At 44.9% G+C, this 17,133-nt stretch overlaps 1 protein-coding gene across 1 annotated transcript in view; it reads left to right on the forward strand.

Annotated features, from left to right (window-relative positions):
- LOC139790434 (transcription factor 4-like) overlaps positions 1-17,133 on the forward strand; it is a 221,522-nt gene that overhangs the window by 86,127 nt on the left and 118,262 nt on the right. The window contains exon 6 of the mRNA XM_071732302.1: positions 15,837-15,901. Coding sequence (XP_071588403.1) covers positions 15,837-15,901 — 65 coding nt within the window. The remainder of the gene's footprint in view (positions 1-15,836; positions 15,902-17,133) is intronic.

The following is a 17,133-nucleotide window of genomic DNA, read 5'->3' on the forward strand; positions in this document are numbered from 1 at the left end:
AAAACAAACTGACCCCCAAACAAAAAAAGAAAAGGCCAAACAAACTGCCAGCACCTTTCTGAGCAACTTTTTTCTAAGAATATTTGTCATTAGAATTACTGCTCACCCCCAGAAGGGGATGAGAGTTTGAAGTTTCTGAAAATCAAAGTGTAGTTGTCATAAATGTATATAAATATATCAGGGTACTTAAAGTGCGTTTAGTGTATTTATATATTAAATATTTATTAACAATATATATATTAATATATTAGGCAAAAAAGAGAATTCCTCTTCCTGGAGTTTAGGGAGTTCCTGTGGCTCCCTCAGGAGCTTTCCTCAGGGTACTGGGGTGCTACTGGGCTTAAAAATCTGAACTGGGAGTGGAACCTTCAGCTTGCTGTGAGTTTGTTTCCTCCTGGTCAAAACTTGGAGATCGTTTTGCTGAGGGCCAGGCAGTCCTTGTCACCTTCTGTGACCATCCCCTTGGCTTCAGGGGAGATGGGGTTGTGTTTAGGAAGCTCCAAAGAAGCTGGGAATACTTCATCAAGCTTAAATACAGCCTTAAAAAAAAAAATCAAACTCCTGGTGGCTTTATTTATCATGGTGGCTTTATTTGTATGTGTTATCTGAACTGAATAAATTCTTATTTGGGGTTTTTTAGTTTATGGGGATTGGAAAGCAATGGGATCTGGACTGGACTGAGAGGTGGTTTGGTTCTCAGCATGAAGGGGAGAAGCCTTTGTGTAGAAGTGTGATATATATTTTATATGTGTTTATTTGGTCGTATAAAATCACAGGGCACTCGGGGGTAAAATATTCCAAGCTGACTGCTGGGTTCAGGGCGTGATAGCCCAGGTCTTGGAGGAAACCAGAGTGCTCTGCTGTCTCCAGAAACTTTATTTTAAGTTACAGATAGCTCATTTTTCTGATAATCAGCCCTTGAAGTGATGCGGCTGAAATTAGTGGTGGTTGTCAAGGGGAAAAAAAAGAATTTATGGGATTGGAAGAAATAAACAGCTCAGCAGTGGTAAAAAAAAAAAATTAATAAAATGATTGGGTAATTTTTGTCCCTGTTGCAGTATTTGGGGGTGAGAAGCCCCTTCCTACAGCTGTGCTGCCAGGTGGGGGGAGTTCTTCCTCTGGCAGGGGAGAAGAAGAAATTATCCCAGAGTTTTTCAAACCCTGCTGGAAGATGAACTCAAGAAGATAAGATTGTCTTCTTACCCTTCTAATATGCATGGTTTGGCTTTTTCAAAACTACTTTGTTTCAAGTCCATGTTGATATTTTCTTTTTTTTTTTTTTTTTTTTTTTTATTAAAAATAAATTTCCTAATCAGCCAGGCCATTTTATGCTTTTAATTCCAGAAGCCCATGCAGGATTTTTTCTGTTTTCTGGGATGTAATCCTGTTGCCCCTGAAAGGCAGCCTTCATTTTCCAATCCACAGCAAAGTCCTGACATGATTTGGCACTTCTGGGTTACCTTGAAAAAAACACCCTTGTCCTGCCTATTCCAGTCCTCTAAAGCTGCTTCCAAGCTCTGCCCTGCCTCTAAATTTTACCTTTTCAGAATTTTACCATTCCAGCCATGATTTACCTGGGAATGAAAAGCAAATTAAGTAATTATTTATTATTTCCTGTGGTTGCCGTGGCAGAGAGTGGGAAGTTGAGGGTTGAACCAACCTTGATCTCACCAGGGATTATTCCTGGGAGAAAGGAATTACAGCTCAAGCCACTCAAAAGTGGCTGAATATTACAATTTTTGCAACTTTCTGCTCTCTGGCTGTTTTGCAGGTGACAGGGATACCCAACTGCTCTGGGTTAAGTCTACCAGCACCTTCCTGAGCACATTTCTTGTAAGATTAATTTTTCCATTACAATTCCTTAGGGTAAAAATTGCTCCTCACTCGGAGAAGGAGCTATGAGAGCTTGAAGTTTCTGAAAAATCAAAGCACATTTGTCATAAATACATCAGGGAGCTTCACAAGGTCCCAGGGGTATCACATGTAGCTTGGTTTCCCTTCCTAGTGTCCCAAAATTGTAAAAATTCTGCCCAAGAGTGGCCTTATGTCCCAGCGAGGTGGCTTGGGGTGGCCCTAGGGCTCCTGGGACACTTTTCATGGCAGGTGTTGGGTCTCCAGTACTTACTAGGCCTGTACTTGGCCTAATTTTTATCTCCATTAAGTTTTATATCTTTTATATTTAACTTTCTGATACAGAGATAAAAAATAGTCCCTTTTTTTTTTTTTTTTTTTTTTTTTTACTTACACTTCTCCATTCATTTTAAACGTGTTTTGTTTAAAACCGAGACAGGGGAAGTATCATTCTGCCAAAGTTCTGCTTCTCTTTCATTAATGGCTCAGAAAAAAAAAAAAAAAAAAAAAAAGTGCACTTGCAAAACAAATCCCAGCCAAAATTTTGGATTTGCTAACGAATTGCACAAGTTCGACACTGACAATCGCTTGTACTTAAAAGCTCCTTGGATCAGGTGTTGCTTTACCATATGGACATTTTAATTAGTAATAAAAACGTTGATCAGGATTTAGCAGTGGGATCTACAAAGCCCAAATATCTGCCTTGTTCTGCTTTGTTTGGGGTTTTTTTTTCTTTCCCCCCCCCCGGTGCGGGTTTTGCCGCGTTTCTCTTTCCATTCCCCCTCCTTCTCTGCTCGGTAGCCACGCCGTGGCTGGGGGTGGCCCAGCTGGTTGCCACCTCGGGTGGGGTATTGGGGAGCAGGGAGTTTATTCCACGAGCCTATAGAGCCCTATTCCAGCCAACATCAATTTCCCACCGTTTGTCTTCTCGTTGGTGCTAGCCCAGTGGCTCCCCGACGCCAGGAGTGTTTTAAAGAGCCATTATCTCTTTGGGATGTGCCCAATTAAACAATAAATAGTTTCCAGTGGCACCTGAGCTCGCTGGGAATTTTTCTGGGAGGAAAAAAACCCCAAAACAACAACAAAAAAAAGAGCAAAATCAGATTTAAAAAAAAAAAATAAATAAAACAAACCGCCCTGAACCGTGCGAAGGAGTCGGGAGCTGCCTCCGGCCCTGTGGGATGGTTCCCTACTATCCAGCTGGTTTGACTGGGATGGGACTGGTGGCAGCTCTGGGACAAAGAGACAAACACAGAAATCCTGCTCTGTCATCTCTGACAGTAACCTGCAGGTGTACAAACACGTCTGGAAAGAAGTGGCACTTGGGGAGAAGTCGATGTCCTTTTAACGCGCGGGAATTAAATACATTTAAAAAAAAATAAAACACCTTTTTTTTAAAAAATGAGAGCACGTGCCACCAAAGCATCCGTTCCTAATGGCAGGGGCTTTGTTCCAGTGCCTGCAGGACTCAATGCTAAATCAATAATAAATTTAAAATCTGTGTGAAGAACTGCAGCACTGGAGCCCGGCATCCAGCTCCTGCAGCCTGGCTTGCAGAAGGGGCTTTGTTTGCAGCACCTTCTCCTTCTGCCTGGGCTGGGCCTCAGCTCCCAAGTTCAACATTGGAACTTTTCAGTTTGCTAAAAATTTTCAAATTTTTTAGAGCGTTTTCTCCATCTTTCTGCTCTCATTTGTTGCTCGTGGCAGCAAAACCAATGATGATTTTGCAAAAATGTGGCAGTAACTCTATGGTTAAAGTAACCTAGAAATGGTTTGTTATAAGGAGTGACAATGCCATTAAATATATCTTTGAAAAAGAACTTGCTTTTTCCCACTGAAATAGATGTTTTCAAAGTTCAGGAATGACTGCTTCAGTAAAGTAACCCAGTATTCCTATTAATGATTTTTAAAAATATTAATTCCCCAAAATGTTAAGGTAGGGATGGATTTAAATTGAAATTTGCATTGGTCTCTGTCAGGAAAGACACTGGGCTGCTCAGAGGCTCTTGGAGAGAGACACAGCTCTGTGTAACCCTGTTTATAAAGCTACCAAGTTCCTTCATCAAGTGATTCCTGGTGTTCCCAGCAGATCCCAGAGCCTCCCTGGTTTGTGGACATCTGCTGGTGGGATGGCTGTGCCATCCTGGGAAGGGGCTCATTCCATGAGCCTTGATGAGAGAATGAAATAGTTGAAAAATTACTGATTTTAAGCCTGAAAAATGATGATAAATAATCATTGTGAATAAAAAGACATTCTAGAGCCCAGTAAGGGCTTTGGTTTGGTGAGCTGGGCTCCAGCAGTGACACTGGCTTGGGACTTTATGGAAATGCCTAAATAAGGCTGGAGCTTTGGTTACCTACTTTATTTTTTGCATCGTGACCCCGGGGGCATTGCCTAAAAATGGTTCCACAGTTATTTCTGCAGGTTTTATTTCGGAGTGAGAGCAGGACCTGTGTGATCAGGGAAGGACAAGTTCATCCGAGTCCTTGTGGCCTCTTGCACAGAGGAGAGCATTTGCAAGGAGCTCTGGAAGGGCTGTTTACTGGTGTCAGGTGAATTCAGTGGTGTGGTTTGGTTAAGGAAAAGAAGGACAAAAAAACCTCAGTGGGAGCTGTGGGCTCCTGCAGTTGTGTGCAGTGGACATCCACGTAAGGTGGAAGGGGGAGAAGGCTCCCCTGCTCCTAAAGTCATGGACTTGGAGGATGGAAAGAGCTTTCAGACTGTCAGGGCTGTTATCTTGCCTTTGGAAGAGTTTTCCTGACAATGGGGGTTCAGTCTGCTAAAAAATAGCTACCCCCAGATTGAGGTGGGTTTCTGTGGGGTGGCTGCTGGGTGGCTCCTCCTGCTCGCCCTCAGTCCCAAGGCTCTGCACCCTTCTTTGGGGTAACATTTCCCCTGAGAACTCCTCAAGAAGGCTCTGGGGACAGGGATTTTATGCTGCTTTCTTCTTCTGATTGCCTTTGCTTTGTCTTTGTTCTTTACCAAAGGGTTAGTAACGTTTATGGTAGTTAATAAGAGAAAGGCCCCAGCACTTAGCAAATTTACCAGGGCTAAAAATGCTGTTTAAGGTAACCAAGAACGTAAGATTTTGGATAAAATCCTTTTGGTGAACCACCCGTGCACATATAGCTGGCTTGGTAAATTGAGGGGAGGCTTTGGGAGGGCTGTATGAAAATGGAAAGAGCGAAATAGGCGAAATTTCCTAAAAAATCCAAGTAAATCAAAGTAAAGTCTATAGTCAAACTCCTTAATTGTGATGCATTCGCCGAGTTTCCCTCTTCCATCGTCGGCCCTGCTCCGATGCCATATGGTCTACCATGGAACATTTAACTTGTCAGATATAATGGATTGTCCTGGAAGCAGATTTTTGCTTTGAGCAGTCGGCTCCTTTCTTGCATTTCCCTCTCAGCTCCAGGCTGCGGGATGAAGGATTGCGCTGGAAACGCGAGGAAGAGACACGCGGGCGATTCCCCTGAAGAGAGTGACCTATATGCCACAAAATTTTCCCCACGTAAAGAGGCATTATCCCTGTCACTGACCCTAGCAGGCTGCATGTCAGAACCATTTAAATTTGTCTGGACTTAACAGATTGTGCAAATGTTTCAGAATCAAGCGCTTAGGAATAATAAAGCCTTGTCAGTTCAACTTAGGCTGCTGCCGCCGCGCAGCCCGCGCCGGCCGAGGGATGAGTATTATTTATTCTGACCTACATGTAACCTAAGCCGCCTGCCTGCTAGACCTTGGAAATGAAGTTCATCTCCCAGGGCTACTGAAACTCCAAAGAAATCTATTATCTGCTAAGGAGAACCCCCTTCCTCCGGGCTGGCGGTGGAGGTGAAGGTCGGGAGCAGTGGTTTCCGCGCTCGTTTGTGTTCCCGGGTCGGGGGGGGCTGGAAGGGGCTCCCGGGGGCCTCGGGACCTCTCTGGAAACAGGGAACAGGGCTGTGAGCTGGGAATCAACTGCTTCCACTGGGGAACCCGAAAGCATGGGCAGATAGAAAGTTTTTTGTCATGGAAACTGAAGTGAGTCATTTCTGAAACAGACACGGCAAAGGACAATTTTTTTTTTTCTTTTTATTCTGGATAATTCTATTTTTTTTTTTTAATTTCCTCTCTCTTTAACATAATAAAACCCTATCGAGTACTGAGCAAAAAGCACAGGTAATGCTACTATCCCATTCTGTGGAATAATTACCAAGAATGTAGGATACCAAATCGGCCTCACTATAAGTGCTCAGTTTTATTTAATAGCAGCAGCTGATATTTCACCTGGAGAGAATAAACTGGAATTCACTGGAGAGAATAAACTGGAATTCACTCTGCATTTTGCTCCACCGTTCAGAATTCCTTTCAGGTGGGAAGTTTGGAATAAGGACTGGGAATTTTTTTGTTATTATTTTTTCCTTGCATTTGGCAGCAAAAGGGACATTGTCAGAGGGTAGGGGTGGGAAATCCCTGTCTCAAGGTGATTTTTTTTCCTGTTTTTTTTTTTTTTTCCCTCCCAGAGCAGGAATCATCACTGCTGGGCTGCTTCTCACCAGCAAGCTGTGTCAGTCTAGATCTGACAGTGCTGGAGACTGATGCTATGAGTTTCCCTGTAGTCTCAGCCCAAATTGTTTGTTCCCCAAATGTTTAGGAAATGTCAGTTCTCAAGTGTAAAAATCTTATTAGGGTCTGCATGCCCTCTGCTGGATATTGCCGACTGGAGACTCTTGGGTATTTCATAATGTTACAGTATATTTACCACATCATTCCTGATGTTTTGCCATCCACTGACAAGCTTGGAGTTTGTTTTGTCTGCTGAGCTAATCCAAATTATCCAACCCGTTGTTTTTAAAACATCGAAATTATAACAAAAATAAATAGTAGCTTGCTTTTTTATTTTTTTTTTCCCTTAATTTTGTTGTACTGAACAATATTAGAGATGAATACTCTCTCTGTTGATATGGAACTGGGTATTTAATCTCAGGCAGTATTAGAGACTCGGGTGGTTCTGTCTGTAGCTGCAGATAGTTCATGAAAATGAGGGAAACCAGGAGGTGAATTGCTCCCAAGGCATTGATGCTTTTGGTGCTAAAATCTGAAAAATTATCTTTGCCATCGAGCTTTGGAAAAAGGTCCTTGAGTGCTTGTGGGCAGCGTTTGTTGCTGAGCTGGGCTCCGGGCAGGAGGGGGGAGGCTCAGGGCTGGGCTGTGGCTTTGGGGGTCCCATTGCTGTCACCCAGCACCCTGAGATGGAGCCTTTTGGGAGAGAAAGGAGCTGTCTGATGGCTGTGGCTCCTGCTTGTCATGCCGAGGTGTGGATTTGATCCCTAATCTGAGTGATAAGGCTCCTGAGCTCTTTATCCTTGCTCGTGTAGTTTGTGTTAGGAGCCTTTTAATAAACACCACTAGATAGGGGTGGTTTACAGAGCAAAGATTTAGAGGCCAGGCTTGGGCTGGGGGAAGGTTTATTGTCCCCTTTCAATTCTGTGTCTTTGGTGGCCTTAGATCCTTATCTAACTTGTTTGAAAGTGATTCTGTTTTCATGCTTGAGTGAAAAGCCAGGTTTCCAGATCCACGATAAAGATCTCCTGAACCCAGCCCTGAACAAATGAGGAGGGATCACCCTGCAGAGTATTTCAATTTAAAATAGCCCTGTGAGGCTTACTTAGGATAAAACAATATCCAATGCTTTGCATTCAATTCTTCTATATTGCTCTCAGGTCTGGAGTATTATTCCAGCATGGGTTTTGTTTCATCTCTTTATGAAAATGTCCCTTTTTATTATTTCTGAGTTTTTTGTAGTAGATAATGCCTTTGGTGTATTTTTTGTTGCTCTCTGGTGCCTGTCTTCATCCCCTGCCCATCTTTTGCCTATCAGGCATTCCAGGAATGAGAAGTGGAGCACTGTGGATGTGTTTCCTTGGAGTTTTTGTTCCTCTCCCAAAGAAATGTGCCCGTTTCCAGCGGGATCCAGGTGCTGAGATCAGGGCAATCCTTTCCTCCAGCCTGAAACGCCGTGCAGGCATGAAAAGGAAAAGCAGGCTGAAGGTGTTTACCAAGTCAGATGCATCCTCACTGGAAAGGAGGGATTTTTCCCAGAAACCTTCTTTCTTCTTCCCTTGGCAGCTCCGGAGCGGAGGTGCCCGGGTGCTCGGGGCTCTCTCAGCCCCGCGACAAGGAGGAGGCTTTTAGGAGGCTTCAGACTCCTTAGGTGCCATGTCTTTGGGCAGCATGGGAAGAAGCAGTTGTTGTGTTTCAATACCTGATTTAATTATCAAAGTTTATTACTCTGGTCTCAATTAGTGCCTGTGCTTGGTAGGGAGCTCGTTACGGGGCCTCGGCCGCTGTCTGAGCTCTTGGTGGCAGCGACGGCCGCACAGTGCCAGTACCTGCCCATCTCCTGCTTTACTTCAGGGTGCTGAAAACCTGTCACAAAGGGTGCAGCGAGCTTGTCCTGACTGGATTAGACACAATCTGTCCTCTGGTGCAGCTGCATCATCCAGGCAAAGAACCAAATAGTAGCATCAAGCCTGTCTTTTACAGGATGGCGGGGTAATCTTTGCAATCTGATTGATTTCGGTGGGACTAGTCAAGGATTTAGGGACCATTTAATATAAATCTGGTAAAATATGGTCTTTGGTGTTCTCTCTTCACGTTCTTAGAGCTTCAAGTGTAGCTTTACCCACAGCTATCTTGCTTCAAAAGCAAGGCAAACAGAGTGCAGGCAGCGAGATCGCCCGCTGCCCCGTAATAGACACTATTATTTGGGAGATTGCAGAAATAGATTGAACAATTTGCCTCAGCCTTTTGGTTTGGGTCCAATATTTCATGAACAGACAGCAGGGACAAAAAAAAAAAAAAAGAAAAGAAAAAAAAAATAGGAAGGGGTCTGGTATTTTCATGGAGTAAGTGAACAGGGATAGGAGAGACAGGGGAGCTGGGGATGGGCAGCGCTGGGTCGGTCCCTTCCCAGGCAGCAGATCCCTGCCCATCCCTGTGTGTGAGGGGTAGAGAGGGACACATACACCTTTGGTGTGTTTGTAGGGCTGTATTTTGTCTTTTGGGATGTTGGGGAATCAGATTTGCCTAAATTGAAGCCTAAGCTCTAGCCCGATGAGGTGAGTGAGTGCTGAGTTCTCTGGGTTTCCTTCCTTTAGTTTGCACAGCTTGGCTCTGTAGCTTTATTTCAGCACAGGGTTTAGGATTTAATTTCCTTTGCATTTTGATGGTGCTGTTTGAAAAAAAAAACCACCAGACAGAACAACAAAACACCTCTCCCTTTGTGGTGGTTCTTGCTCTGGCATTGTAACATCTTTCAGAACCATTACTGGTTACTGTGCAGCAGTGCAGGGGCAAAAAGCCTCAAAAAGATCTTTCTGCAACATTTTGGGGCGTGATGCCGTTCAGCTTATTGGCATTAATACCTTCCCTTAGCTTTGTATCTAGTTTGTGCAGCTTCCCTCAGTCAGTTGCTGTGTCATTTGTACTATTTTGTGAACCTTATTGCACCAACTTTGCTGAAAATCTCTTGGATTTCTTCCTTATTGTCTGTACTTCACATATAGCACAAAGCAGGAATAGCTCATTAACATGATACTTCCATTACCATCGGATGAGATTCTTTGTGATGTAAAATATGATCTTCAAACCCTCACTCAACTCAATCTGTTGTATTTTAACTGTATATCCTGTGGCAGGGAGTGCTGGAAAAGTCTGGATATAGAACCCAGACCAAGCCCCAGGGAGTAACTCGCCCAAGCAGAGCAACTCTCTCTCCTGTTTAAAGACTGAAAGAGGAGAAATTGCAGCCAGACCCCCAGTGGCTGCTACTGCTGGGACCCATTTGTCCCCCCAGTTGGCAGGGATGATGCCCACCCAACCTTTTCAGCACCTTTCCCTGTAGTCTGAGCACAAGGGTCACTTTTTCCCCTGCCAATTCCCTGCTGCTGGCTGCCTGGGAGCTGCTCCGTCCATCACCCATCCCTGCCCTCCCTGGAGCATCCCTACCTGCCCTGGAGCATCCCTGTCCACCCTGGGAGCATCTCTGCACTCCCTGGAGCATTCCTACCTGCCCTGGAGCATCCCTGTCCACCCTGGGAGCATCTCTGCACTCCCTGGAGCATCCCTACCTGCCCTGGGAGCATCCCTGTACTCCCTGGAGCATCCCTACCTGCCCTGGGAGCATCCCTGTACTCCCTGGAGCATTCCTGCTTGCCCTGGGAGCATCCTGCCCACCCTGGAGCATCCCTGCTCACCTTGGGAGCATCCCTGCTCACCCTGGAGCATCCCTGCTCACCTTGGGAACATCCCTGCCCCCCCTGGAGCATCCCTGCTCACCTTGGGAGCATCCCTGCTCACCTTGGGAACATCCCTGCTCACCTTGGGAGCATCCCTGCTCACCCTGGAGCATCCCTGCTCACCTTGGGAACATCCCTGCTCACCTTGGGAGCATCCCTGCTCACCCTGGAGCATCCCTGCTCACCTTGGGAACATCCCTGCCCCCCCTGGAGCATCCCTGCTCACCTTGGGAGCATCCCTGCTCACCTTGGGAACATCCCTGCCCACCCTGGAGCATCCCTGCTCACCTTGGGAGCAGCCCTGCCCACCCTGGAGCATCCCTACCTGCCCTGGGAGCATCCCTGCCCACCCTGGAGCATCCCTGCTCACCTTGGGAACATCCCTGCTCACCTTGGGAACATCCCTGCTCACCTTGGGAGCATCCCTGCTCACCTTGGGAGCATCCCTGCCTGACCAGGGAGCATCCCTGCCTGCCCAGTAGAATCTACTGGGCAAAGCTTTGAGCTGTCTCAGAAAAAGCCTCCAGCCAGGGACAGCCTTTGGATCTGCATCGTGCAATTAAGAGCCCCCAAAATTTCATTCAATCCTTAAAAACATTTTCTAGGTCTGTTTTTCCTCCCCTGGCGTTTTTTGGATTTTTGGGGTGGGCTTGGGGTTTTTTTGGGTTTTTGGTTTTGTTTTTTTTTTTTTTTTTCGCTTGTTTTGTTTTTTGGTTTTGGTGGTTTGAAGAACAGACTATTCAGAAGTTCAGAAGAAATCAAGCAGCTGCCTGCTGGACTCTCTGATGAAAATATGGGTTTGGTTTTTTTTGTGGAGGGCCCAGGAGGTTGTCCATGGAGGGACAGGGGTAGATGTTTGAGTGGGAGCTGCTTTTAGGTGTAGCATGTAGCATCCAGTGACTCATTTCTATCAACGAGCCTTTTCTAATTCTATACAAATTTTACCTCGATTTCTCTGCTGAAATGAGTCAGGCTTTCAAATCTCTGAGGCAAAAAAAAAAAAAAAAAAAAAAATGTAAATAATGCTATTAAAACCCCCAGTGCTTAGTGTGGCTGTCACTGTCAGCAGTGCCCGTGCCTCGTGTCAGGCAGGGCTGGTGTTTGGGGACCTTGGCTCCCAGTAGTGAGCACTGGGATGAGTCCAGCACTGGCATGCTCAGATCCCTCCTTTTTGTGCAACCAGACTGAAACAAGCACCAAAAAAAAAAAAAAAAAGTGAATTCAGGACCTATAGATGAAAGCAGAAGCTGCTTCCTGCTCCTCATAACCCTGCAAATAAAGCCAGGGCTGGCTGGTACCACGGGTGTGTTCTTTCTATCCAGACAAATGTGGAACTGGGCAGTCCAGCCCATTCTTTGGTTGCTCAGAACCTTTTCCCAGATGTCCCCCAGCTCCGTGTCCCCTTGCCTGGTCTGACTCGGGCACTGAATTCCCTTTTCATTTGTCATTCTCCATCCATGAATCGCTTGGGCTCCCTTCAGGATGCATTCAAGACAAGAGACATCAGAGGGAACAATCATTAATTTCCAAATAAAATAAAATAAATAGGTTGAAGACCCAAATTTGCAGCCATTAGAATTCCAATCTGTAAAAACAATTACTTTTTTTTGTTTGTCTCTTCCCAGCCAGCTTTCCCTTCTTCAGTCTAACCAAGAGCTAAACCCCAAGCAGGGCAGCAGAAACCTGAATTAGAATCTTCTGGTCAAACTCATCTCTGGGGAAAAAAAAAAAAAAAATTAAAAAAAAATCTGTCATAGATGAAATCAATGCAAACCTTGAACTGAAGTCATTTATAGAAATAGCTTCACTTCCTTTTCTTTGCAGATGGAAAGAGTTGCCTCGTGCCTCTCAATCTGCCCACCAGAAAAAAGCTAAGGTGCCCTATCTCCCAGGGCAGGGAAAAGAGAGGGGGGAATCTGAGGACTTGCATTTCTGCTTTGGAAGTTGCTGAAATTTTCTACTTAATTTGATTAATTTTTCAAAGTGCACCATGGAAAGGCAAGTGGCTTCTTTATTGATTGATTGGCAATCCCGGGCTGCTTTTGTTTTCTGCAGCCAAAGGAAAATGCAAACAAAATATTTATGAAGCAATCGGTTTAGCTTAGTGAAGATAAGCAGTGCTTTTTCTAGAGGTATTTAGAGAGCAGAGACTTGAGATTTGGTGTTTGTCAGAAAACAGGAGCTGCCTGTAGTTCTTTCTTTGTCTCTCCTTTGATTGGCATGCATTGTGTCAATTAATGGAAAAAAAAAATAAAAAAAAAAAATATATATATATTTACCCACACGCTAAGTTCCTGCCTCCGAGAAGAATGGAGATGCTTTTCCTGCCTTACCTAGAGAACAAGTGCAGGCTGGAAAGTTATTCCCCAGCCTTTGTAGGTCAACTTCTTCCATGGAGCTTTGTTTCAATTGTCAGATCAGAAAGCCACGGAAGGGCACAGATCGTGTGGCGTCTTTGGAGCGCCGCTAACAAATGGCACATTTCAGCATTTGGTCCTCTAGGTAGAAAAAAATTAATCAGATGTCTGACAAGATTTGTTATTCATCTCTATTTCAGGCTCTTTTTTTTTTTTTTTTTTTCTCCCCTTCTTATTTTTTTTTTTTCCCCATTTCCTTTTTTTTTTTTTTTTTCCCCCGCCTTACGACAGATATGACTAAGGGGTACTTTTAGGTTTTAAAATATGGACAACAGTAGTCCATGCAGTCAAAGACTCGAACGATTAATGCTACCCTTATGCCTCTTTTGAGGAGTTTTAGCCATGGGGCTTGGCACTGCCACCATTGTCTTTGTGCCAAAAAATATCCGCAGCGGCTGCCGCATTCTAGTACTAGAGGGTTGTCTCGAAAATTCCGCAGTGAATGCGTCGGGTGTCTACATCGCTGTAGACTCTCCCTCTTTTTTAAACCCTAAAAAAAAAAAACCAACCCAAAAAACCCAAGAAAAAAATTAAAAAACAAGGAGGGGAGAAGCTTTAGCTCGTGCAAACCTCGGAAAAAGGGACGGTAGAGGCTGGAGCGGCTGGGAGTGATGCATAATGTAGAGTAAACGTGGAAATTCAGGAGAAGCTTTTTGTGTTTGGGGAGCAGAAAGAGTTGCCTGAAGAGCCTACCCTTGCGTATTAGCCAGCACTCTTGCAAATTTTATTATCTGAAAGAAATGTGCCAGTGAATTTTAAGCAGAAAATCGACATCTAGACTGTAGCTAATTCGAAACGGACAGTTTGTACAAAAGATGTTTTCCCCCCTCCCCAAAGCGAAGTGCAAAAAGTATGATAATTCCATAATTACAGCTGGAGGTGTACGTGTGTCTATCTTGCCAGTGGTTTCTGGACTTTTTCAGAAATTTGGGTGATTTGTTCTTAATGGAGGAGGCAGCTTTCGAGCTGCGTGTGGGAACAACAGCAGCAAACGTAATAAAGTTAAAGGCTTACACTGGCAGAATGAAATGTGTTCACTCATGAGCTCCAAAGCGATCTGTTTGGTGGTAAAAGTGGATGCTATAGATGAAATCTTTACAAGGAGCATAATCCTAAAAAAAAAAATAAAAAAATAAAAAAAGGAAAAAAAAAAAAAAAAAAAGTCAATCTCCTGCTGGCTGCTGTGCCGCTTTGGTACCTCACAGACTTCGACAGAGTCCTGGACGAGTGCCCATTGATGTCATGGAAACACTCAAATTACTGAGAATGATTCATGTCTATGCTGTTCTCTTATCCTCCCCCACACAAATAGAAGTAGATTTTAACCCTGACAACTTGTAATTTGCAGTGGGTTTATTTTTGTATCTGGATAAATATTTTTTAACAACTGAAATTAAGATGAGGCTGCCTGTGTCTGATACGATAGAAAAGAAGATTACTGCTACCCAGGCAGCAGCCAGAATCGTGGGCAAAGTACCTTGTGGTGCTGTTTTTACTTGGTTCCCCTCGACCCTATTTTTCTCTTTGGGGTTTTTTGTCCTCCCCCCAGTCCTCACTGCTTATTTGCAGAGACTTTCTGGCCCTCTTGGGGTGATGGGAAGTAGCACACATCACTCCAGCCGTGCCAGCGAGACATTTTGTTTGCAGCTCTCAGCACTGGACTCAGAAATTCAAATTTTGTTGTCATTTCCATCCTCATTTCCAATGGTTTCTGCCAAGGCTCCCAGTGCTCTGAACCATGGTTTTGGTATAGCCAGATACAAGGGCTTCCCAAAGTTCTTACGTGTCCAAATTCCCTATGGATTTCAAATATGTTGTGGAGGTTCCCTTGTAGAAGTAACTATTGGATGTAGAAAACAAACAAAATCAAGTAACAAAGGCAAGACTTGAAAAAGGATTTTTCATCCCAGACCCCTCCCAATAGCCAAACTTTATCAATTAATAGCAATTAATACCCCCAAACCTACGAGCTGGATATGAAGGGAAAGGCTTGGGGAGCCCAAACGTGGCCACGCAGGTTTGGGAGGGCTGGGAAGGAGCCACGTCAGCTTTTGTCTGACAGCTTCCCCACCCTGGGTCCTTTCTGAGATCTGGGAGGTGTGAGGAGACCCGAGGGGACAGTGGCAGCCAGGGACCCCTCACCTGCCACCTCCCCCACGCCAGCCCCTGACGTTTGGTGGTGGCAGATGCTGTGGTTGTTCTCATCTGAGATTTCTCAAGGCACTTAAAGGATGTTTTCCACGGCTTGGGCAGGTGTAGGGGGGTTTGGTGCTGGGCTGGCACCACACCTCTGGGATGTGGGGCTCCAGAGCCAGACACAAACCTGGCTCTGAGGTGCAGGGGGGTCTTGGAGGGACTTGGAGGCAGAGATAAAGCGAGCATCTGGTCCCTGGTAAGTGGGACTGTGTGTTGTGGGTTTTATGCCCCAGCCTGTAATAAAAACTTTAATTTTACGAGTGATTTTTACTGTGCTCTTGGATGTTTTGTTAGATAATTCCTCCCCCCCCCTCCCGTGATTATCCTCGCCATAAGGGTGGTCTTTTAGTGTCAATATGTTTTGTATCAGCCCTCTTGACTGCTCTTTGTCTCGGGAGCACGTGGTGCAGGGCTGCTCAGCCATGACTTAATGCTTTGCAGAAACCACCTCTTCCCTTCTTGATTTCACTCGAGTCTGCCCATTCAGACCTGAAAGAACCTTTATTTTCCTTTGTAAATATGGCGTAACCATAACTGGTACTGCGAGGCAGGCTCTTGGAGCTGTGTTAAAGGCTGCCTGGGAAAAAGAAAAAAAAAAAAAAAAGGGAGAAAAGAAAAAAAAAAAAAAAAAGGGTACTTAGAGCTGGCAGAGAAGCTCAGCAGTCATTGGGCTCAAGTCCCAGCCAGAGAGAGACTGGTGAACTGGGAGAGAATGGTGAATTCCCAACCAGCACCTCTCTCCCAGGTGTCCAGCCCACCATCACCTGGATCAGGAGGAATTTACTCCTGGGAAAGAGAGCAGGGAGCTGCATTCCCAGCAGCAGGACTCACCGTGTCCCCAGTGGGCACCAGGACAGGGCACCAGGATGCTCAGCTCACTCCTGGTTCTGGGAAGTTGATTTTTTGCTCAGTGTGGAAACGTGTGAAGCCCTTGGTGTTGCCTCCAAGCATCCTGCAGGCAGCAGGGCCTCTCTTACACCTGTAAACAGCGTGAGGAAAACGTGGTGAACATCATAAAGTGCTCAGAGAAGCTCTGTGAATGTGTTTGTGCCTCTTACACATCTCTATTTTTTTTTGTTTTGTTACCAGGTAAAACAGAAAGGGGCTCCTACGCATCCTACGGAAGAGATTCCAACCTCCAGGGTTGCCACCAGGTAAGTGAGAGCCTGCTGGGCAGAGGGGTTGGGATAAATCCTCTCATTAATGAGGCCTTCATCTCCAGGTTGGGCATTTTTTGGGGTAGGCTCTGTCCTAACCAGCTGCAGGTGTGAGTTTCAAAAGCTCCTGCCTGAGCTTTTCCAGCCAGGACACAATTCCTGGAGACCATTAACACTGGGGCTGCCCCAGTTCCACCCCAGGTGGGGCTGCTGTGAACTATTGCTCCTTGTCCCTCCCAACAAAGCCCCAGTGTTGGGCATTCCAGGTCCTTCCCAGGAGTCACAAGCAAGGGAAACCCAGGGCAGAGCCGGTGGCAGCCCTGGCTTTGGGTGGCTACTGCAATAAATTGTAGTTTTCATCGAAAGTGTACGATGCTGTGTGAAAACAAGGTTGTATTGAGGGATAAAAATGTCTGTGAAAATATGATTTGTTGTCCCTTTTTGTTTCGGAATTGTTTTTGGCTGGAAGTCAAGGCCAGCAGGCTAACAGCAAAGGCGTCTCAAGGGAAGGCTGCGTGAGCTAGAAAAATAAGAGTAGTTTAATTAAATAATAAAATGCCAATGTAATACAAAGGTATAGCGTGTGCTTCTCTGCACTTTGCATTTGAATCCTTTGGAAGTCTCCAGAGAAAGTCTGAGGCTAAAAATACTATCAATAGCCAAAAGTCTGCTCTTTGTTTCGAGACAATTGATTTTCTTAAAAGACACTTTCTTTTTAATTTCAGGAGCAATATTAATCGTGCCTTGAAATTCATTTTGTTCTCGAAGAGTGCAAGGCTCCCTTTCCTTTTTCGAAGTGCAGAAGCTTGCACTTTGGAAAACTATTGAAAGAATTTAATAGCCTTCTTAATATTCAAAGCTTTATATTGTTCAAATCTGCCAGGGAAAAAAAAAAAAAAAAAGAGTCACAACAAAAATAAATGACAAAAAAACCCAAGTCAAAATACACATTATTTCCCTATAGGAAAGGGAAATACTCGATCCCTTCTTTCCCTTTGTGTGTTTATGTTCTTTAATAATATGTGGCAACAGTTTATTCTTATGTTGTTTGGGGGTTTTTTGAACATTCGGTGGAGAAAAATGAAATCATTTGAGCAATTAAAAAGGCATTTCTGTTGGCAGTGCACACGTGTGAGCCATCAGCTGGGAGGTTTGGAGGGTTTGGAGGCCAATGTTGGTGCCTCTTCCCTCCCCAGCCCTGGGGATGCAGCTAGGAACAGCCCAGCTCC

This window comes from Heliangelus exortis, chromosome Z (genome assembly GCF_036169615.1).
Source record: "Heliangelus exortis chromosome Z, bHelExo1.hap1, whole genome shotgun sequence".
NCBI lineage: Eukaryota > Metazoa > Chordata > Aves > Apodiformes > Trochilidae > Heliangelus > Heliangelus exortis.